The sequence below is a fragment of the Struthio camelus genome, chromosome 1 (assembly GCF_040807025.1).
Source record: "Struthio camelus isolate bStrCam1 chromosome 1, bStrCam1.hap1, whole genome shotgun sequence".
Classification (NCBI taxonomy): domain Eukaryota; kingdom Metazoa; phylum Chordata; class Aves; order Struthioniformes; family Struthionidae; genus Struthio; species Struthio camelus.
This window is the reverse complement of record NC_090942.1, coordinates 59,368,822-59,392,752: the sequence shown is the minus strand read 5'-3', so window position 1 is coordinate 59,392,752 and position 23,931 is coordinate 59,368,822. Positions and strand designations below refer to the sequence as shown.

General features: G+C 49.7%; 2 protein-coding genes across 3 annotated transcripts in view; both read right to left on the bottom strand.

The window, feature by feature from the left end:
* Positions 1 to 3,292, bottom strand: part of MYH9 (myosin heavy chain 9) — a 90,113-nt gene extending 86,821 nt beyond the window's left edge. The window contains exon 1 of the mRNA XM_068943316.1: positions 3,120 to 3,292. The gene's annotated coding sequence lies outside the window, so the exon portion shown is untranslated. The remainder of the gene's footprint in view (positions 1 to 3,119) is intronic.
* A 9,974-nt stretch (positions 3,293 to 13,266) lies between these two features.
* TXN2 (thioredoxin 2) lies at positions 13,267 to 23,714 on the bottom strand. Of its 2 annotated transcripts, none has more exons than XM_068943272.1 (4): positions 23,519 to 23,714; positions 22,746 to 22,996; positions 20,489 to 20,612; positions 13,267 to 13,981 (listed from the first exon to the last, which is right to left on the bottom strand). In XM_068943272.1, exons 2-4 carry the CDS (start codon positions 22,994 to 22,996, stop codon positions 13,865 to 13,867), a joined length of 492 nt encoding a protein of 163 aa, XP_068799373.1. In that variant the 5' UTR covers positions 23,519 to 23,714; the 3' UTR covers positions 13,267 to 13,864. The 2 variants fall into 2 exon arrangements, with proteins under 2 accessions (XP_068799373.1, XP_068799363.1); XM_068943262.1 differs by having other exon boundaries at positions 23,460 to 23,555.
* Positions 23,715 to 23,931: the final 217 nt, after the last annotated feature.

Here is a 23,931-nt window from a genome sequence, read left to right as displayed (position 1 = left end):
GGGAGAACTGGGAAGCACAGGCAGGAAGAGTCTGGCTTGGGAAGGTGCCCAGTCTCACACAGAGCGGGGCAGGTAACGATCAAACGACTATTTATGGCTCTTTTGCTTTGTGACAACTGCAGCCTTATATGGGCAAGAGAGCTCCACTGCAAGCTGAGCTGCGGAGGTGGAGCCTCAAGGGGCACTCCTGGCGTTTGCTCCCAGGCTATGTGCCTGTAAAATCCACTGACCTCCTTCCTGGGAAAAACCCTGGGAACCCTCTCTGAATCCAGCTGTTTAAATTTCAAACTAGAAAACGACCCCTCCCTTTCTCACTCATACCTCCTACTAGCTGGAGCTGTGATGCAAGAGAAACGTCTGCATTTGTGATGTAGCGGGTTTCAGGGAGAAATGGGTTGGAGAGTCACCAGCATCGGCCATGGGAAACCTATTCCCATCTGGTCGTGATACTACTGAGAACCGGAAGAAAAAAAGAAAGGAAAACCAAACAAACAAAAAAAAAATCCCAGTGTTGTTTGTTGGACACAAGTGAGTGTGTGAAAGGCTGCAGCTGGCAAATCTGGTGCACAAACTGAGTCTGTTACAGATCCTTTTGCCTCTGAACATGCTCCAGAGTCCCCCAAAAACTCTGGCAGAGCAGCCAGTGTACGTATTGGGTTCTTACACATTTCAAGGCTGTTCAAACCATTCAGCTGAATTGCCCTAGAAACTGGTTACAAATAAAACCAAGCATAAGCATGCTAAAAATGTCACTGTCATCAGATAAGGCTGCTATGCACATACCATTCCTGACACAAGCTCATTAAAGCTAGGACATGAAAAGTTAAGCCACCAGATCACATGTGTATGGTGGCTGGGGTGGGGGAGTATGGTGAGCAGGGCTTCAGACTGCATTTTTCTTTCTGGGCCTGCCACCAGTCTGTAGGGCATCACCCCTGTGTGACTCAGTTTCCCTCGATGGGGAAGAAAAGAGGGATGTTGCGGCACCCACCTCCTTTTGAGATGTCGGAAATGCTTTGGGAAGCAACAGCAGATTGGGAGGCAAGGGATTAGCCACTCTACTTAGGAGCTGTGAAAGGCTGGTGTTTCAGAGGACAGAGCACACGCTGACTGCCAGCCCTCAGAGATCCTTACCAAACAGTCATACTTAGCACTCCAGGAGGTAGTTATCTATATTTTATAGGAGCGGAAACAGCAGCACAGCCAGCTTCCTCTATAATACAAGTCCCAGAAACACAGGGCTGAGTGAGCTAAATGCTTACCACATGGTCTTACTATTGTCAGATACTCAGGTTTAGTCAGAGGTACACAAGCTGCCAAATTTAATGAACTTCAATACCATGTACAGAGCTTTTATGGTTCTCAGGCCAAATATTTTAAGAGGCAAGACAGAAAGCATCCAGAGGGTGCAGGAGTTATGGGAATGGTTCATAGGTAGGACTCCTGTCCTTCCCCCCTCCCCATGGGAGGCACCAAGGCCAGGCACACACAGACATGCACTGAGACCCAAAGGTGTTGGCCACAAGACACTGACTGGCTCGTGTCCTCCTGTAGCTGTGATTTCAGATTACCCTGCATCTTCATCTGCTGTGTCCCAGCACAGCACCATCTCTCCTGAGCTTACCACAACAGCCACCTGGAACTGCTCACAGGTGGCATATGGCTCAAGAAAGAGAGGCTGTGCACCCTTTCCTTGAGACAAGTAACTTGGATTAGGTTAACCTAGAATGATGGAACGTCACATTCCTTCTCACCCTAACAAAGATCAGGGCTGTTGTTTGATGATTGCTCTAAGCCAGCTCAAGTTTGGGCAGCCCCCAAAAGAGGAATTCCCCTTCCCTCCTATTCTGCTTCCTCCTCCAATATTCGCACTCCCACTGCCAGCCCTAGATCACACAATCAGCTGATTGAGCTGGAAACAAATATAAACCAAAAGAATGAGAGATGTTTCCAGCTGGATCACTTTCTTGGCCCAGTTGACTAGCTAGGTGCCAGAGAGACGCTGGGAAGGCACATCTGTGAGAGGGATTATTCAGTGGCAGCCCAGACATAGGCTGGTCAGAAACAATCAGGGAATCACAGTCCAGGAGAAACCAGAAAACCCCTTTTGCAGTGACACCATGAATGAATTCACTCCATCTGCACAGGGGTCACAGGGGTTGTTATAGCATATCAGATGCAAGTGGTTGTGATCAGCCTCTGCATTAAGGAAACTCTGTTGTCAAACATGTAGGACTGCCAAAGTCATAGAGTCATTTAGTGCGGAAGGTAACACTGGAAGTCTCTAGTCCAACCAACTGCTTGGAGCAGGGCTAGTTTCAGAGTTAGATCAGAGTGCTTCACCAGGTCCAGCCGGGCTATGAAACCAAGCATGGTGATTCCACGATCTCTGTGTTGTTGCCTCTTGTCCTTTCGCTGAGCACCTCTGACAAAAGTCTGACCTAGCTTCTCTATCACCCGGCTTTGGGTAGTAGAAGGTGGTTAGATCCCTTCCCCCTCCTAACTTTCTCCTCTCTAGGCCAAACAAACCCAGCTACCTCAGCCTCTCCTTATAGAGCAGATGCTTTAGCCCCCTAGCCAGCTTACTGGTCCTTCCCCGGAGTTGCTCCAGTTTGTTAATCTCTTTCTTTCAAATGCAAAGGACCATCCTGAAACAGCCTGAGGAACTGTCTGTCTCACTTCCTGGAGAAGAACAGGTGTCTCCACCTACCTGTATAAGCACATATCTTTGTGAGTGCATTTGTTGAGGTGGGGGGGGAGGGGGGTGTACACAGTACCCGTGTTCCTGTGTGTGCATGCTAAGTGTGTTGGAGGCATGGTCACACAGTGAGAGCCAGTGCACCTACCTATCACGTAAATACTGTCTCAGAAGTTCAGCTAATAAAAGTGGGTGCAAATTCACTGAAGTTTGTGGAGCCATGCTGGTTTCTGGAGCAGAGTTTTACTGCACATACACTGCGTGAATGCCTTCTGTGAGTGCACCCAGGGACACCTGTGTATCATCCTTCTCCTTCAGTTGCTCTGTACCCTAGCAAACATGGATCCTCCTTCCCATTGTTACCAGAGAAGATGTTTACAGTCAGGTCTAAATCTGGTCAGGTAGCTTCTCAATTACTCACCTCTCAGTTATTATTCTGCTTCAGTAACTCTGAGGCTCAGGGAAACAAGGTGTACCAGGCAGTAGCTAGGACTGGAAGACAAAAGGCAGGACGACAGAAATCATGTTCTGCTCTGGCGATGTTGCCGGAGGGCAATGCATCACTGCCATGATGTCATAACTGTGAGGCACAACCTTTAAAGCATGAAAAAAAAAGAACACCCATTACTCATGGACCAGACAAGCATTTTGAAAGGAGGAGACTGAGAAGGAAGACCTTTACCTGCTTGCTGCCTAGGAACGATGGTAGGCAAAATGACGTATGATTGCAAATCAGTGGTGCCATTTGCAATAGCAGGATCCCCCCTGCACAGACAGAAGAACTGCTAATTGTAGCCTGATGTGCAATCCCTCTGGAGTCTTCATAAAGGATGGGAAATGGGGAAGGTTGAGAAGAGCTCTAGGCTCTGGATCGGGGAAATACATGGCAAAAGGGACCGAGCAGGGATGCAAGACCTCAGATATGAGGCTACCAAATAGGTCATAGACGTGATCTGCAGGCAGGAGGAGGGAGGCAAGGACAGGGCATCTCTGCACTGTCAGCTGAGTGTGCAGCTCAGCTTCCGCCTTACAAAGCCAGAAGCTCTGTGAAGAGGTGTACCTCCCCAGATGGAGGACCTGAGGCACTTCAGTGCAGGCCAAACTCTTGTTTGTGCAGTCTGGACAGATTAGGCAGGGTAGGGCCAAGCCCAGACCAGTAGCTGCCTTGTGTAAGGCACGGGCATGGGTCCTGCAGTGCTAAGTTACAGACCAGGGAAGAGGCAGCAACAGAAAGAGAAAACCTGAGGGTGCCGGTTCTCAGCTGGCCACATCCTTTCCTCATTTTGGAGCAGGAACATAGCCATCAAGCCTCTGTGTTAAGGGTCTTTGGTGCTGCAGTCCCATGATGCTGGAATATTTGGCAGAGAAGGATGAGGGATACTGGGTAAAGACCTCCTTGGCGTTCAGAGCCAAGCCAGAGCTGTGGACTTACAAAGAAGAGGAAGAAAATAAAAGAGGTCTCCTATGGGAAACAGAGATATAAATCTCTGTAATGAAGGGTGAGGTGCTCAAAGGCCTGGCTCAGTTCAGAGCAGGTCAAAGTTTGATCCTCAGCTATAAGAGATTATTACAGAGGTATAATACAATACATTTTTACTAGAAACCAAGGACAAAAACCACTGACTGTTCACATCACACAGCTCCCTTTAGCCTGCAGACAATTTGGGGGGCTGCCTTAGGTAGGCAAAAGGAGGTCTGGTCAAATTTGAAACATTGAGCTTGTTCCAGGGGTCAGCATCTCCCACTGAGACCCTTTGGTCAATCCCAGAGAAAGGCATGGAAGTTAAATTCAAACTCAGCCCACCCCCTGCAGCAGCTCCACCTCTGGATCTACCAGGCCCAGCTGGGGTGGGATGGAAAGCCATGTCTGGTAAAGGACTGAGGCAAACTGCACCGTCACCACTGCTGGAAATAGGTCAGAGGATCCAAAATATGGATACAGCTACAGTAAGCCATGGAGACCTTGTTCTCTGCCCAGGGCAGGGTGGCCCATCCCTTCCAACTCCGCAGCTCAGCATATCTCACCGAGCTTATCTGGTCGCGTGCCCTCCTCCCTCCCCAGCCGTACCCCCAGGGCCAGACTTTCCTGCTTCACCCCAAATGCTTATTTTTATTATTTTAAAACAAACAGAGTTGTGTCTGTTTTGATTTCCAGATGGAGGTTAGAGGGAGGTCAGTGCTGACATCTGGGCTGGAGATAACATTCCCGTCTAATTAGCAAGCCCTGAATAACGAGGGCCTTCCTGTCCCATCCTCCCCCCACCAGCTCGCCCTGGCGTGGCGCGGGAGAGGGCAGAGCCAGCACAGACCAGCCCCTCTCAGCCAGGAGGAGCAGCCCCCTCAGACAGTTGGGTTCTCTCCCAGTGCCACGGGCCTCCACCAGCGGCTGGAAGCGGGGAGCTGCCGCCCTCTCCAGCCCCGGGCGGGTGGCTGACAGCGGGCGGGTGGCCCTCCTTCATGCCCAGCCTTCACCGCCCTGTCTCCAAGCGCTCGGACGGACACAGTTTTCTGAAGCGCTCGGGACGCTGATCTTTTTGCTTAGTACAGGGGCTAAAAGGGAGCTGATCTCTGGAAACGCCTGCCCTGAAGGCGTGCGCAAGCAGGAAATATCTGGTTGCGTGCTCCAGCAGGGCAGGAGCCCCAGCGGCACAGGGAGCTCCGCACAGCCCTGGCAACGTTGCAGACAAGGGGCAAGAGCCTGACAGGCTTTCACGGCCTGCCCGACCTGCCGCCACGCAGGAGGGAAGCTTTAAAGGTAGAAGGATCAGCGCCTGGATCAGCGGCATGTTTTTCCAGCGCGCATCAGGTCCTAGGGCCGGCTTCCCTGGGCTTGTTGCCAGCCACCCGCAGATCCTATTGTCTGGGAAGAGCCCATTCACCTTTTCTGGAAACCAGAGGTTACTATTGTAACCAGAGGTCACTACTGCTACCCTTACTGCTGTACCAAAGTCAATGTGTCAAGAGATGAGATCAAGAGACATCATGTTGGTGGGAAACACAAACGAAACGTGCAGTGGGGTCCCCCTGTCATGGCTAAGTGATCCTCTCCTCTCCCTTCAATCTAGCTAACCATATATTGGCACCTCCGTCCCAGAATCATACCATTTATCTGTGCAGCGCAGCCTGCAAGGGTGACATGATGCAGCTGTTTACTTGTGCACAGCAATACCGCAAACCAGAAGCAACCATGGCAAGAGCCAGTTTTGGGGCAGAAGAGCAAGCAGGGTGGCTGCCTGGGCCCCCAGGCTATGCTCTTAGGGACAGGGAGTGAGAGAGGAGGGCTGTGGATAAGTTGGGAGACCTCCTGACTTTCTCCGGCCTCCTAGAGTCCTCTGCGAGCACGTGAGACCCTGGCACGTGGGGCTACAACGTGCTGGGAGAGGCTGCAGGGCAAAGCCCCAGCCAGCAGTGGTGGTCTCCGGCCAGGCTCCTTTGGGCACAGGGCCCTGTTATCTGGCTGCTTGCTGCTGCAAAGCGATGGCCCATCTCCCCGCATGGCCAGATGGAGCGAATCAGTGGACCGTGGCTCATGCTGGCCAGTTTTGGCCAGGATGCTGTACTGGGGGTGGCAGTGCCAGGGAGACCCATTTTGTCCTCACGCATGGGAGTAGGGAAGGACTCCAGCCTTCACTTTTTGCCAACCAGCAATGTGGGGGTGGCCATGGCCTCGGTTTCCTGCTGTGCCTGAGACATCCCTCCCCCCCTACCGAAGCACAGCACAAAGATGCTGGAATAAAGCCTGACTCAGCCACGAGAGAGACTCCCCAGCTGAATCATGCCGGGGCTCTGAGCTTTCCTTGCAGCTTCCCCACTGTGGGCTGACTGTGCCCAGCCAGTGCTTGCAAAACCCCATGAGATCATGGATGCAAGCGAATGTGGAGAGGGCTGAACCTCAGCCAGGCACTCTCTTCTCCAGGTGAGATTGCAACACCTGATGCATCTGCTTGATGCAAAACCTCAGCCTCCGCTGACACCCTTAGCAACGCTGGTGACATGCCAACCTGCCTGCACCGTCAGCTCCATGGTGGAGGGGGATTTAATGAGGGCAGACTTCAGCGCGCAGCCTCCATTGCTAGAAACGCCACAGCCTGTTGATTCCTCAGAGGGGATGTGACCTTCATTCCTGGCCTTGGTGTAAAACCCCATGAAGGGAAGGAAAAAAAGAGGCGGGGAAGAGGTTCAGGATTTAACACTGCCTCAGCTCAGTCTCAGGGCCCCAGGCTGCAAGCTAAAAAGGACAAGGCCGGAAACTGTGCCCTTGGGTCAGCCACGTGCTACTAGTAGCTGCAAGCTGGGCACAATGTTGTAGGGAGGTCTGGCATCATGAGGAAGCAGCAGAACAGGGAGATGATGGCAACCCTAGAAGTCTGCTCTTGGACATAGCTTCATGTTTCAAGTTTCCATGCTGCAGATTCTAGTGAGACCAACAGCAACAGGTCCCTCACATTCTCGTATCCTTTAATCTCAAGTGTGCTACCACCTTCTGGCCCCCTGTGCTATGCCGGACAGGTCAAAAAGATGCAAAACTTGCTTCTTCTGAGTGTCACTAAGGAAACCTGAATTGGGAAGAGAACTTGAGCCCAAGGTCAGAGAAATGGGAACAAGAACTAAACAGCGCCCAGATAGGTACAAGGGGGCTGGTGTGCTGGGCAACCGCATAGTTTAGCATTAGAAATGCCGTGGCAGGCTTGTGAGTGGTGATGTTTAATGTTGTCTGAGGTCTAGGGAAAATTCTCTGTGGTCCTGCCAGGATCTTAGGGCAAAGCCCATCAGACTTGGCCTGGCTGGGAAAGGGAAGCTGGATCTCCTCAGGTACTGTGTAATGGAAAAGATAAACCAAAGCATCAGCCCCTTGAGAGCAACCCGAGGGAGCAAGAAAGAAGAACTAGAAGGTTTTGTTGTGTAGTTTCCTGCCAAAAACTGACAAGACTGTAAAATCATGAGCACAGAACAATAAGGTCTCCTGTCCCAGCAGCTGCTAAAGCCATCACCTGGGGAGCTTCCTGCAATCAGCCAGTGGAAGGACAAAAAGCAGCTTCCACATGTTTTCCTGGAATTTGTCATATGTGTGATTAATACTCTGGTTAGTCCCTGCCATCCTCTCCTCCCCCAAGGTCGAGTGTCTCACCCTTGGAGAAGAGGATGTGGTTATTAAGACCAACCTCTCTTGAGGAGAAGGCTCATCTTTCAGATTTGCTTCTCCAAGCAGCAGGAGGTGCTTTTCTTTATGACTTCTGAGTCACCCTATAGCCTCCCTGCAGACAGTATTTCCCCTATGCCCCTACTTGCTGTGTGGGCACTGCTTGGACTTCCCCTATAACCTGGGTACCATTACTTCTCTATCTTGCTGTGCCCCAAAGAGACCCAAAGCACTCTGCAAATACTCTGGATGACATGCATTGCAGCTCCACTGCTTATAGTTACCAGATAGTTTTCATGATGCTGCCACCACTCTCTTTTCAGAGTCATGCCTTTCCAAAGCATTAGTTTCTTGGTCTGAACACTGCCATGCTGGATCTCTCCTCATGGATGAATATTTTTAGAAAGTTTGAGCTAAGACCATGCAGTCACTCCTGAGCTATGCCAGGGTGAAAAGAAAACAACCACTTTTGCACAAACAATACAGGCATGTAACAAAAAGCCACTGCAAATGGGATTTTTCAGCATCACTCAAAACTAGCTAAGCTTTGAAAGATGAAACTTGCAGTCCAAAATAAATAAATAAATAAATAAATAAATAAATAAATAAATAAATAAAAGGCTTCTAGTGAACAGAAAGGGTTTTGACAATTTACTTAAAAAGCCAGATTAAAGCAAAACAATGTTATATAAATACTAGAAGGCATGTCGCAGCTTGCATGCAGTACAACACTCCATTTACATCACATCTGCTGTGCTAGCCAGACCCAGAGCACTAGTTACCTGCTCACTGCAATGTGGCACGACCCGCTGGTTAAAGCAGCCTGTGAGGAAAGGAGCTCATCGGTTCCTGTGCCCACTGCCATGGGCCCCATGGGGAAGTGTTTTTGCCTTGGGGTGAAGCAGAATAAAGCAGCCTCAGGGACTGCAGCTCCTCTCCATCCCGAGCCCCGTGAAGCTACACGCACCATATATGTGGAACTGTTGTTTCGCTTTCTGCTCTGCAGGCACCAGGACAGAGCAGCTGTAGCAGCTCAGGAGGCCTGAGGTCACCATTATCTCCAGAAAACACCAAAACCTCTCCAGACAACTTGAAGTGGATGTTTTTTAGGACTGTCATTGCAAAAATTTCCTGTTTTTCAGTATTACTCAACCACTCCTCTGGTCAGAGGAGAGATGGAGCTGGGGGTGCCTTTAGCAGCTGAGGAACTAGCGGTGTGCACCGAGAAGGGTACCAGAAGCTCAATCTTCCCCTAAGAGGGAAGAGCAAACAGGCTGGGTCATAGATTTGTTCATCAGCAGCTACAGTGTGTGTGTGTGTGCATAAACATACATACATATATATATACATGTATATACATATGTATATATGCGTGTATATATATTCAGAGACATTTCTCCACAGAAGCTACATGCCCTGAAGAAAAGTCAGTCAATTTTAGTGCATTATTATTGTGGCTGTTTTGATTATCAGGGTCTGGGAGGTCCACACAGGTGGGCAGGAGGTTGGGTACTGCAGCCTCGTTGTCTGCAGCTGTCCACTCTCCTCTGCCCATGGGGATGAGCTGCTCCAGTGTCCCTTGCTCTGGCCCCTCTGTGTGGGACTGGTACCCCAGTCTCAATGCCCACTGGGGATCTCTTGCCACCAATGCACCAGGGAGGCAGTCACAGGGTTTCTCCTCACTCCATCCCCAAAGGGATGAGGGGAGCCACGTTTTCAAGCTCTCTCTAGAGGTCTTTAGTTTCCACCCATTTGGCTCGTCCAGGAGCAGAAGGGGACCACCCTTTCCTATCACATAGGTTTCCCGTGCTTCTCCTGGCTCCTTCCTTCCATAAAGCACTCAAGGTATTGCACAGCACTGAAGGGAAAAAGGCAACTGCTCCTTGCTTCTTCCTCTCTGAACTCAGCCCAGGGCACCAGCCAAGAAGTAGGGGAGGGAACAGGTATTGCTCAGCACAGCAACCCCTTCTGGCACCACACTCAGGCTGCAACTGCAGCACTGGCAGTTAGTTGCAGCCTACTATTTTTGCCTTAGAGAGGTTTTTTTAAGATGGAAAGTTCTAGTGAATTTAAAAAGTTGCAGAGTCAGAAAAACCACAAGGTTTACAAGTGATCTGAGTGTCCTTGAGAAGAACAACGGAAAAACAATACTGAAGCACACCTCTGGAGCTGAGTGGGGCACTGAACCTTCCACATCTTTCCTTTTGTTCTTGCACCGCTGGGAGAGATGGACGGATGTACGCTGCCGGACGCAATCCTGGGTAGGTTGGAGTGGCAGGTAACGAGGATGGGGCTGTGTAATCGTTGAGGTATTTTGATTTCTGTCTGGACCTCAAGACTTTGATAGTTTATCTTATCTTTTTATTCCTTAGAATATTGCAGCTCCCCAAGCTATGAGGGTATTACTGTAACTTGTTATTCTTTAACTTACAGGAAGCTTCAGTGACCGCTTAATGTGATTCAGAAACACTTTTGAACAACAGTGAGCTTAACGTTGCTGCTAATAAGTCTTCTAGGGTTTGAAATTTTAATTGCCAATTCCGTCTGACTCCTATAATTACTTAATTGAAAAAAAGAAAAGGAAAAAACCTCAGTGGTTAACAAGCTGTAGCAGCAAACAGTAAGGCTAGGTTAGTGAAAGGCCCTGCCTAGGGCTGCGTTAGTGACAGCCATTTCCCTGTTCACACGGGACTGATGTTTGTTTCTTTCTTTACACAGGAGGAATCGTATGATATGTTGATAAAGCAAAGGTTTACTGCTAATATTAGATGGCCAGACTGCTGAGGCCGTATCTGACGAACCAAATCTGGCCAGTACTGCTCCTGCCCCCATCAAAGCTGTACGAGTACTTGTGGGGAGCCAACTCCCCATATGCTGCCAATCAGGCAATCTGAATTTTTCATCGTTTACCCGCACATTATTCTGGTCTCAGTTTAGCATACCTAGCAGAGAAGGTAACACGGTTCTCCTTTCCTGCAGGCCTTTGGCATGGCACAGAGCAGGTGGAGTTTAACATGGAGTTCAGTAGATGGACACAAACATCTTGGGGAAAGGAGCAGCTGCTTTAGGGCTTGATGCAAGCCAACAGAAATGAATGGAAAACCTCCATTTGCCTTGAATCAGGCCCCTTTGACGAGAACATGAGCACAAAGGCAGAGACAGAATACAGGGATTTTGTGGGGTTCTTGGTATTGAGTTCAGAATGCACCTGGGAGCAAGAAGGAGGTTTGGTTCAGCTTTGCACCCTTGGAAAGCCACCAACTGCCACACATTCTTAAAATAGCAACCAGGAACATTAGAAGCAGAGAACAGTGCTGTAATGCAGACAGTCCTGGGCGGGAAAAAGTAAATGTTTAACAGATCAGAGGAACGTTAGACATGTTTAACTCTAAAAGTGAAGAACAACTGCATCCTTTCCAGAACAAGAACAGAGAAAACACGTTAATAACTGACATGGAAAAAACAACTACGGTTGAGACATAACCCATTGCATTGTCTCTCTCGGGAATGACCTACATCACATTCAGGTGGCGTGAACTTTGCTTCGTAATCTACCTCTTTTAACCTCTACATAAATACACTGCTTGTGGTGCTTCCCCTTGCACTTCATCTGTTATTACCAGCAGCTGTGGAAATCCTTGAAGCCTCCCTCAGCAGACACTAAACAGGGATTTGAATTAAGATCCTGCTGCAGAAAACATCTTTGCACTTTTAAGTCTTGTACCATGGTAAAAATTTTGCAAAGCACTCAGGGAGTCTGACGGTGCCCCCCAAACCCTTCCTTCTCTTCTCCGCCAGTTATGCTGTTTTTGAGAGATTTTTCACAGTGCACCAGGTATGTGGGTCTTCAATATTTATCTTAGCGAAACAGTTGTGGTTTTCCACACAAGGCGTTCTAAAGCATGCTGGCACTTTAATAGCTGAATACCACATTAGCTCCACTTTTCCTTAGAAGGAAGTGATAAAATAGCTAATTTATACTGTCTCTTAAATGCACAATGCAAAGTCACCGTGTTTTTTCCTGTTCTGTGGGATGGTGAGGCATGAAAGTTGACTATTGTTGGGTACGTGACGCTGTTCCCCTACTTTTCCTGCATGTGCAGGAAAATGGAGACAGTCTTTACTAGAAGTGTTTGTGGAGCAGGAACAGCGAAGCAAAATTGCAGGGCAAATTGCCTGGCCTGAAACATGAGCAGGAAGGATACCAGCAACATAACTTCGGTGGTTTCAGAAATAAAATAGAGTGCTATTTTAACTGATCATAATTGACCAACAGTGCTTTACTGAATTACCTCCAAGTGACATCACTTCTAGCAGCACATTGTCAGCAGCATGCTAGAGTGTTAGCTCTGCCTGGACCTGTTAGCAAGGTACCCCGTTACAAGCAACCAGCACCATTTTTGCTGTTGTCCAGGCCCCATGGTGCCCAGGGTGAGGAAAGCAGGTGAGAACAGCAATGCCTGCAGCACTATGGTTGCAGCATAACACACAAGACTTAGATCACCACTCCCCCACTCCTTAAAAGGTCATAAATGGTTATTGCAAAAGTGTAGAAAAAATTGCCTTGCTGCTTGTAACAAACCTATGCCAGGGAGGCAAAATGGAGCAGAGCCAAAGCAGAGTTAAGAGTGACTGAAGGGAAACAGAAGCAGGGAAGGAGAAAAAGGCTTTTACATGGTTATTAAGCATTTACAGTGTTCTCATGCATCTTAGGTAAGCCACCTGAAGGTAAGTGTTATAATGGGCATCAGCCCTCGTCTTGTGTTCTGCCTACAAGTGCAAGAGGAGGCTTGGAATGGGGCACTGCAGAGGAAAACAGGAATATCTAGAAGTCAGGTTGACTGGAGACAGGTGTATACAACAAGGAGGAGGAGGAGGAGGGAAGGGCTGAAGGCTGCTGGTGATATGAACACACAATTCCATCTCTTAGTCTAAAGGTCATGGCAATTAAAGTCAAAAGGCTGTCTTTTGGCATGGCTCACCTGCATGAGCTGATTTAATTATTCACACAAGGGAGAGGGAAGCTCTCTCCTTCCTCAATGAGGAAAGGACTGCAAAAAGCACACTAGGTGTGTGTGTGGGGGGGGCTTTTGAGCAGGTTTGTTGTGTGCAATGAACCAGTGTTCCTCTGCACACAGGAGAATCCTTTTTCTGGAGTCCTGGATTCAGCAGCACCAACAGGGAGTCTTATCAGACTGAGAAGTCAGAGAAGCAGCACCGAAAGCTCTGTAAAACAATCCACTTATTTGTTTTTAAGAACATTACCTTTTAGGCTGTGAGACTGTCTCAAGTCCTGACCTGCACTCTCCCACCCAATCATGAGAAATAAGCCACTGCTCTGCTTATCTTCCTTCTCACCTCTCTGGACAGACAAGGGGACTTCCCCAGGATTTCAGAGAATCAAGTTTTATTCTCCAAGGAGACAGAAGCAACCAATAAAGTTCTCTTTATTACAGACCTACAAAAGGAAACCCATAAAATACTTCTCTCCATTTTCTCTTATAAAAGACAGGAGCCCACAGATTTGCAGAAGATTCATACGTGTCCCAGCAACATGAGGACAGAGGGAAAAGGACACACTTTTTTACAGACAATGCAGAGGCATTCTCGGCATTAAACAAACCCACCCAGGGCAGGTATGCATCCACATCTTGCAGGGAGCAGCTGCCCTCTGCTCTGGGCTATCTGATGCTAGGCAAAGGGAAAAAAAAAATTCCTCCTCTAACTCAGCAGCAGTTCCACACATCAGCTCTTTGCTGATAAAGATGGGCTCCTAATTCCAGCCACATTCCCCACCTGGAGAATAAGCAGCTGTGCTCCTCAGCACCCTTTACAACTACTGCTGCCCAAGAGAAGGGGGGAGTGGGAAGGAAAGGTTACAACATTGCCCGTCTCCTAAAACCCCCAAAACAGAATAAAACCCCAGGTTGTACAAGGCAGGCAGGTCACGTGCCCCTCAGCTCTTCCAGGCAAGGAATGCATGACATGGATGCATCCAGAGGCAGAGGTACAGCCACCTTTTTACTTCAGGCTCCGATGAGTTTCTTGAGGAATGCTTCCAGCTGATCCTCATCTTTTATCCCTACAAACTTATCCACAACGTCTCCATTCTTCATAGCCAGCACAGTCGGCACTGCTGATACCTGGGGGATAAGAGAAGCAGAGACCTGTATAAGCAAAGGCTGCAAGGAGCACAGCTGCACCCAGACTCCTCTTTGGAGGTCTACAAAGACGCATTGCACCTCCTCAGAGTTGCTCACACCTGGGGGCAGTAAGTTAACTACACTTGGCTAGAGACCAAAAGCAAGGTACAAGAAAAGAGAGAGGTATTTTTAGTTAAGACTTTGTTTTCCACTTCCAGGGACTTCACTTTCTATGGCTAAAGGCATTTTATTAAAAGCAAGCCACAAATTCAACCTCCTCAGGCCTCTCTCTGTGGATAAGACAGCTAATTGTACACTGCCCAAGGCTAACATGTTCCCTAGCAAAACCAGGGCCAGCTAGCCTCCGTGTTCTTCTCTCTGTGGCCTTATCTCTGTACTGACTTCAGTAATACTGCTCAAGTTAAGTCTGTGCAACTTTTCTAGTTTAAGAAAGACCCAAAATTTAACAGATAGATAAAACCAAATCTAATATAAAATTAAACAGGTAAAGCTTTTTCTCCCTCCAGTACAAATTATTCTTCTCCTTTCAGGTTTCCCGTTTATCCTCTCATGAGCAAACAAACCCAGTCTTTTACCAGTACTTTCCACGATACCTCTCAGACATGATCTTTGGACGTTTTATGGCTGGGCTGGTATGAGACTGGGCCTGTGTTTTTCTCCAGTTAGGACAGGAACTAGGGGAGGGTTCCCCACCTACCACTGAACAGGCAGAAGATTTCCTGCTCTATTCTGCCACTGTACTGACAAACCCTTCCATCCCATCTTTCCTTTTCAGCTTGTGCTTTCAGTGGTTTAGCTTGTCACATATCAGTGGCTCTCCACTACGCATCCCTGAGAATTAGGTAAAAAGAGAGAAATCCCTTCAATCAGAGATAGCAGGCAGCCACATTGCTCTAGGTGCTACTATTTCAGACCAGAACAAAATTTGCTGGGAATTACCCAAGAGAACAGCAGTGGAAGTGACAATGCTCTCCAGGGACTTGTCGGACGAACGACATCAGAAGAAGAGACCTTGCGGACACAATCCAGAGAAGGAGCAATCAAAGCTTAAAGTTCATGAGGGAGAGATCTGGTCATGTTTCTGACTAGACAGCTACATGCTCCCACAGCCTCAGCACCCTTTTATCTGTACAAAGCCTTTCCCCTGAAACACATATCTTGCCTTCCTGACCATATCTTGCCTGCTGCCTGTTTGCCAGCCTGCAGGGCCTTCCCTCATATGCTCCCAGCTGTCTTCCACCTCACTGCCAGCAAGGATCTGCCACACTCGCAAATCCTTCCGGCAGGAAACCCTCCAGAGATCTGGCTTTGCGCCCATCAGGGGTTTGAGATGAAAGAGACATTTTGTTCTTCCGTTTCTACCCCATCCTAGCTGGCCAGTTCAGCAAGGTTTCCTCCAGCCTGTCCTCCAGGGCTTTGTTTGTTAATTTGACAGGATGGCAGCAATGGGGCTCCTGCCACCTCCTCTAGTGCTGGTGCAACGCATGCTCTCCAGCTCCTCCTAGTGACTGGCTGCAGCAGATCTGGAAAACTTAGGCCCCAGAGCTGCTGACATGCTCACTTGTGATTTCAGACAAGAGAAGAACAGTACAAGTACCACATTTGACTGGTCTCTCCTCTCCCAGAAGGGCAAAGCTCCACAGAGCTTCCTTCTGGTTTGTTAAGTGGGGTAATAACAAGCAGAATTACCCCAGCTCCATTCAAAAAACAGTGTATCCAAACAGCAACATCAAACGTCGTGCCACCAGACACAGCACTAGGCCAGGTGAGGAACAGATGACACTTCAAAGCGCTAGAGAAGACCAGATAATACTGAGTTACAGGGCTCTGCATGCTGACCAGCAGACCCTTGAGCTTCATGCATACTTGCTCCCTTCATCTCCTCCCATACGTCTCAAGTCAGGCAAAATATCAGTACTGACAGGCAACATGCCCAGATCTCCTCCTTCCCTGTTCCCCTGGGGTGGCAGCAGAAGCATCGTGCTCTATACTTTTAAAAGTCAAAGAAAAACCTCAGCAGTCTGAAAGAGAAAGACACAATGGCAGTTTTAAAACTGGGCACCATAAAGTTGGAAGCTCTGAGTGGGACTCGACTCCCCTCCCCTTTTTTGTAGCAGTGAGGAAATCCTGACAGCAGGCCCAGGGGTTGAGACCGCATAGCTGGGCAAGAACCAGGGACCCTGTGAGCTCCTTGCATTTGCCGAGAGAAAAATGACATTCTTGACAGCATCCCTCCTGCTAGCTACAGAAGAGGCAGCCTGTTAATGGAGCATGTGCTTTGTGTTTTGGTGCTTGTGAAGCAATTATCATGGGAATTTCTAAGACAGGAAACTTTTGGCTTCTTGTTGTCATCCTCCTCTTTTTTGGATCCAATCTGCACTGAAACTGAACATTTCTGGAAGAAAGGTCAGGCTGCTTTTGATCAGCACTGAAAAAAAAAGGGGGGGGGGGGGGAAGAAAAGAGCAGCCATCCAGGATACTCCTGGCAGCACTTGTACCAAGGGAATTCTCTCTCAACTGAAGCTGAGGCTTCTGAACTAATTCAGATCCTACGCAAGTACGTAGGGAGAAGGATTTCACCCAAAATGAGAAACAATACATGAAACTCCCAACAGGAATGAGCTCTGCTGATGAACGACTGCCCCTGCGTCCATCAGCTCTCCAGAGCTGCTCGAGGTTTGCACTGCCCACCCACAGCAGAAGGGGCTACTCTTTTCCAATGGACATGCATAGGGCAACAGGCCAAAGCCAAAAATTAAATGTAAAGAATTTTAAGAGACAGCTGAGGAAACAAAAGTATTCCTTCTCCCTTTTTGCTCTTGGAGCAAGAGGTCAAGAGCAGGGTGGAAAGGTGGGAAAAGGCCACAGAGATTAAAGGTGTTAGATAAAAGGAGTAGGAATCCCCAGAGAAAGAACTTCTGTGTTGTGCATAAATGGATGGGGAAGGGTGCCTGGGATGTCTCTAGTAGCAGGAAATGCGTCTGTGCTTCGTGCTAAGCTGGGACAGCTCGGAGCCAAGGGCAGACAGAAGCGTGTGTGAAGGAATGCATAGGCATTCCTCAGCTCTTTGAGGGGGTCTCTCACCCTCTCCTTTCCTCCCCCCACGCTAGTGAATCTGCTGGAGAGGATATTGTGCAATCAGGCAGCAAGCCAGGGTCTACGTGCATGGGCAGGGGAATAAACATAGATGGAAGGAGATTTCCTGGCAGCTAGCAGAGGAGTTATGGACACTGAAAACCCCCAAGATGAAAACTTTCTCAGTCTGCAGACATATGATCCCAGGTGGAAGGGCTTTTAAAAAAAAAAAAAAAAAATTCCTCTTCGGCTTTCCTCATCTCTTCCAAATACCATCTTTGGTCCTTCTTTGATCCTGACTTAGCGTCTTCCCATCAGCCCTTATGCTTACATCTCTGTAACTAGCAACTTCCCCGAACAAGGAACGAAACCAAGCATTTGCTCAGTATGATATAAACTGAGGACCAAACTTCTGTCTTGAAAAGGATGCTCCAAATTATGAAGACCAGATCAAAAATTCCTCCTTTACCCCTAGCCGTTTGTGGCTATCCTACTCATAGACACTGCCAAGAGAGGGAGTCTTAGCCACAGGATAACAGTCAAGAGTAGACACACACATCATCCAGAGAGCAGAGGGTGCAGTGACTATCCCTAGGCTGTCCTGCAAAATGAAATACTTTGCTGTATTTGTGCTCAAGACTCCTGAAGGAATTGCTGGAAGCCAGCCTTTCCCTGCAGCCTGACTCTTGCCTGCACCTACCCCACCAGGGCTGTAGCACAGGCAGAATCTGCAAAAAAATGCATGGATGTGGTGGGGGACGGTGCAGCTGTTCACTCACTGCCTCGTGGAAGTGCACGTGATGCTGAACAGAGTAATCAGCCTTACAGAACTGAACAACTTTCAGCCTTTTTAAAGACCTTCCTTACATACGTACACTCGATTTGCTGTTTTCCAGTCATCTGGGATTATCCTCTTGTAATCCTAGCTAATTCTACCTACAGGAAGGCTTAGAACAATAAAAGAGTTAAGCTAATAATCTCCATTTTCTTCTTAGGTAGGATGGTTGCTACCAGGACCTTGTCTGCATCGATTAGGATTTAATACTTTTTGACCCTCACTGAAACAACCTCCGCCTCCTCAATTTGTTCTCACTAGCACCCTTGAGCAATACAGCCTTTAGGCTTGCAGTACACAGCCGTGTTAACAAGCCAGCAGCCATCCTCCTTGACCTTGGTGTATCTGTCAGCATGCTGTCACCAAGGATGGCATCAGAGGTTCTCTTGCCCAGATTGTGGAAATTGCATCCTCCCATTTGTGGGCACCTGCCAGGAAGACATCCCACCACGGCACAGGCAGAAATTCTGCTTAGGAAAGAGTGGGAGGGAACAAGCTGCTTCAGCTTCCTCCTTTTTTCCTGCACTGCAGGGTATGGGAACAGCACACAGCACCTCCTCCAGACTTAGCAAAATGACAGCTTGCTCACAAGTTAGTTTAGTTTGCTGAGCAAATTGAGAAGCTTCCTGTGTTGGCATCCTGTTCCCAGGGCTGAGGCTATCTAAGGAGAGGGAGCAGTTCTTATCTGAGTGATATACAAGTGAAAATTAAGCTCCTTCTTGGGCATAAAACATAGCAGCAGGATGCTCCATCTCCATAGACTGAGTAGGTGTTTACAACAGGAGACAGTCTTCAGAGACATTTCCTCATTTCTGAAACTGCCTACTCACTGACACAGGAAAAATAAAACAAAACAAGAAAACACGTAAGCCAAAGTTGCAGCCTTCTCTGGTCACTCTGCTCCTTCCTGGGGGGCAAGGCAGCACAGAGAAGACACATGCAACAGGAGCGTGAAATACTAACATAAGAACAGAGGCCCCCGCTTTTCAGAAGAGGCATGTGTGTGCCTATTGAGTAGGTATGTTCTCTGTGCTGCCTTCCACTTGTCTAAACAAATTCCAGAGCGTCTCCTTGTGATGCATCTTTAGGATGTGACATTATCACCAAGCGAGAAAATCAAAACAAGAAAGGGAAGGAGAGGATTGGCTGGTTACATGAAGAATTGTGTTCAAGAGCAGAACAGACTGAGGCTTCACAGAACAGAACGGTTGAGGTTGGAAGGGACCTCTGGAGATCATCTAGTCCAACCTCCCTGCTCAAGCAGGGTCCTCTAGAGCACACTGCCCAGGATCGCATCCAGGTGGGTTTGGAATATCTCCAGCGAGGGAGACTCCACTACCTCTCCGGGCAACCTGCTCCAATGCTCTGTCACCCTCACAGGAAGGAAGTTCTTCCTCATGTTCAGATGGAACTTCCTGTGTTCCAGCTTGTGCCCGTTGCCTCTTGTCCTGTCACTGGGCACCATGGAGAAGAGACTGGCCTCATCCTCTTGACACCCTCCCTTCAGACACTTCTACACACTGATGAGATTTCTTCCAGAAAGAAAAGAAGATTTCTTCTTTTCCAGGCTACACAGGCCCAGCACCCTCAACCTTCCTTCAGAGGAGAGATGCTCCAGTCCCCTCAGCATCTTTGTAGCCCTCTGCTGGACTCTCTCCAGTAGCGCCATGTCTCTCTTGTACTGGGGAGCCCAGCACTGGACACAGTACTCCAGGTGAGGCCTCTCACCAGGGCTGAGCAGAGGGGCAGGATCACCTCCCTCCACCTGCTGGCAGCACTCTGCCTAATGCACCCCAGGAGACCATTGGCCTTCTTGGCCACCAGGGCACACTGCTGGCTCATGCTCAACTTGTTGTCCACCAGCACTCCCAGGTCCTTCTCGGCAGAGCTACTTTCCAGCAGGTCAGCCCCCAGCCTGTACTGCTGCGTGGGATTATGCCTCCCTAGGTGCAGGACCTTGCACTTGCCTTTGTTGAACTTCAGGAGGTTCCTCTCCGCCCAGCTCTCCAGCCTGTCCAGGTCCCTCTGAATGGCAGCACAGCCTTCTGGTGTGTCAGCCACTCCTCCCAGTTTAGTATCATCAGCAAACTGGCTGAGGGTGCACTCTGTCCCTTTCTCCAGGTCATTGGTGAAGACATTGAACAAGACTGGACCCAGGACTGACCCCTGGGGGACACCGCTAGCTACAGGCCTCCAACTAGACTGCGCCACTGATCACAACCCTACTTGTTACTTCACATCCTGCATCACATCTGAGCAGCCTATGTACACAGTAAAACGCCACGTATGCTGCAAGCTCCTTGGGGGCAGGCAGCCACTTACGCTGGCACACCTCTGCAAGGCTGAAAAGACACATTTCTGCAGTGAGAGGTGGGGAAGCTGAACACAAGCAGCAGAGTTGACTCAAGCAGTGAGACCCACCTAACAAAGACTGACCCATAAATCAGCAGCCTGTAGGCAGTAGCACTGGGCTTCCTCTCCCAGTCAATGCTGCTGCTGCACAGACACACCTCTCCCTAGGGCAGTACCTCCTTTGCATCGTCAGCAAAGAAAAGCCCATGATCTTCAGCCCCTACCTCGTATTCAATAGCAAGGTCTGTGTGATCATCAATGTCCACTTTAGCCATCAGCACCTTCCCCTCCTGCTTGGCCACCATTTTCTCCAACCTGGGGCCTAGGATCTTGCACGGGCCGCACCATCTGATGAAGAACGAGGAGAGCAGGCATTAGATTAGGCAAGCACAGCAAGAGCAGCCACAGCAGGGGTTGGTGATACACCAGTGCCTTTACCACCACTTCACTGCCCCTGTCTTCACCCTGACCTTTGTGCCACAGGACAGTGCTAGGATTTAAACAGAGTGTAAACATTAACCCATCCTCCTGCAGCCCTTCCATCCGAAAGCTAAGCTAGCAACGCGTTCTTAAATCACGACTTCAAAAGATGTTTCTATCATAAAGGCAATGTTACATTTTTGAGGGAGTAGGCGAAAGGAGAAAGAGGTCATTATCTAGCATTCCTATTACTCCTGGGGTGCTTTGGATGTCATTTCAATCATGCCAAACTCTGCTCTGCCAGGTTAATGGGGTCCTCCTTCCCCCTCTTCCCAGCCATTCATCCCTACCCACCTCTGTGTTCGTATTGGTGCTTATACATTAAGCTGTAACCCAGCTGATCACTCAGCTGCTGTCATGTGAGCGCTGCCATCAGGTACAAGGGTAGCAGCCCACACTAGGACTGGCTTACACTAATGGTCAAGCAGCAGACTTAGCCTCCATAATAATTGCAGGGTTTACAGCAAAGCCCCCTTTTACTGCAAAAATTGCAAAGATGTAGCATCTGTTAAAAGAAAGGCTACCTCTTTCAAATCAAAGTGCAGTAATAGAGTTTGCAAAGCTTTGTACACAGAAAACGTTAATTGCTTCCTCTAAGCTCATGCCTTCCTAACTGGCAGTTATTCACTTCAAGAAAACATGAGTTAGAGCTCCAAGTGTTCTTTTTGTTTCCTTTTTTATTTAAAATTGAAGCTCTGGTAAGCTTTGTTCCTCCTCAGATTCTCTCCCTGTCAGATTTCAGGCTTTCAATTCGCCCTCTCCTCCCTGGATAATCCCAGTTAACATTCATTTTGGTTTGGTCTATTTAGTGCACAAGTTTTCAGGCTGATTTGTGCCGTTTGCCCAGGATCTGTCACAACAGGCTCACATATCAACGATGCAGGACTACCAAAACACTTCAGAAAACAAAGATATTCAATATCCTTAATCCAGCAGTTAACATCTAGGTATGTTTTTATTGACAAAAGGACGGCAAAATCTTTACTGATGGCAAACGTTCCTGTTGGTATCGCAGCGCTGTTACCTACAAAGGCTTTTGCTATCAACAGCCCTGCCTCAAGAGCAAGTAGCATTAAGAAAACTCGAAAGACAACATGACCATCCAGGGAGGCTTGAATCTTCACAGCCACTCATTCTTCTCACCTGAGTGCTAAGAGCTACTTAAAAAAAGCTGAAGGTACTAAAAAGAGCGTTAAGGAATGATTCCACAGTGGGCACAGCTTCACTTATATTACATTAATGAGGTTATTTGCTTTAATCATGTACCGGGACCTTTGAAGCAAAGTACAGCCAATTGGGCAACGTGTTGCAGGAAGCAACATTACGGCACAGCGCGGAGCGCACCTCTTGAGCCATCCGGGAGCAATGAGATTTGAGAGGCAGCAAAACACAGCAACGAAACCTGTCCCTGGGACTTGTCACCATCAGACTGCAGGCTCCTGCGGTGAAAGGTGAAGCAGCACTGTGCACACAGGACCTCTTAAGTCCCACTGTGTTATGCTCCTTATTTCTTGTCTATTAGCGACACTGACATGCCAATAACATATGAAGCGCAGTGTTTTTCTAATGGTTTTAAGAGGTCATTTAGTCCAGCATAAGGGGGGACATAGAGACATCGGGAATTTTTCAGTCTTGAAGTGTCTTTTACAGGATGATAAAATGCTCAGACCAAGGTAACACCAGAGCATTTTGAAGGTGTAGCTACACTGCCCAGGGGAACACTTTCTTGTTATTTTTGTTTTAAATTCTGGCAGGGCCATGCTACAAAAACATAAGACGGGTGAAATCTCCAAGGACCTCTTAGTAGGGGCAGAAGCGCCTTTTAACGGCAGAAGCTCTGGGGAGGCGGCCAGCAGCATTACAGCTCACACAAAAAGCAGAGGTGGGAAGGGACAAGGTACTCAAAGGGCCGTTACTGCAGGAAAGCAATGCAAAAGTACTTGTATTTGAGAAAACAGAGACTTGCAAAAGCCACTGCTGGCCATGAGCCTGGGGACCTACTGTGCATGGAAATCCACCACGACGGGTTTGGGGTTGTTCACCACCCGGTCCTGGAAGTCGCTGCCGTCCTGCACATTAAAGGTGCTCCCGCAGCCTGCCGGGGTGGCCAGGGCCCTGCCAGAGGCTGGGTGGCCAGGGGGCAGCAGAGGGCCGTGGGGCACTCGCCAGCGAAGCCCAGTCCACGGCCCTGGCCGGGGCAACGTGCGGGGGGCGAGGGACAGGAACCGCTGGAGCACCAGCTTCTGGGCCATCTGTGGGCAGAGAAGAAGGAACATGGGGCAGGCACCCCACAGCAGGCCCCACCGCAGCAGCACCCTGCTCAGAGCCCCCTGGGGAGGGTGGCCTCAAAGCCAGTGGGTGCACTGGACTGAAATATGGGGCACTGTACAGGAGCACGTGCTGCTCCCTACACCCAGCTCCAGCCCCCCTGCCCGCGGGACCCCCCCCCGTCATGGCACACAGCACCTCAGCTAGAGGGCCCCAGCCAGGTTGCCATTCCCATGGGGCAGAGCCCCCCACCAGATACGGGGGCCCCGTCAGCCTCCCAGCCCCATGGAGCAAGGCCCTTCCGCACAGCCCCATGGGGTGCCCACCCCGCGCCCGGCCACGGGGCCCCAACTGCTCCCCCAGCGCCAGCGCCCCCAGGGGCCCGCTGCCCCCAGCCCCACGGGACAGACCCCCCCCCCCCCGCGGTCCGGCCCCTCCCGCCCGCACCTTCCCGGGCCCGGAGGTGACCCACGCCCGGCAGAGCATTCGCACGGCGCTCCACCGACCTGCGCGCTGATTGGCTGCAGCCGCAGGAAGGCTGAGGAGCACGGAACTGTTACAGCCAGAGCTGATTGGTTAGCGGCGGATGAGTCCGGCCGCAGCGCCAGCTGACTGGCCGGCGCGGGAAGAACGGAGTGACATGGCCTCGAGCGCTGATACCCGATTGGCTAGCGCAGCGGTCATTCAATGCCCTCCGCCGGCCTGCGGGGAAAGCGCTGTTTGTTACGCAGCGCAAGACCCTGGGCGTTGATTGGCGGCGGCGCGCGGCGGCGCCCGCCAATGGGCGCTGCGAGGGCGGCCCCTGCCCCCCGCGCCCCTCACACGTGGCCTCGGCCCCGGCCGGGGGGCTCCCACGGTTGGGGGCGGGGGGGGGCGGCGGAGGGCCCACGTCGCGGCTGAACAACGGACTACGCTGCTC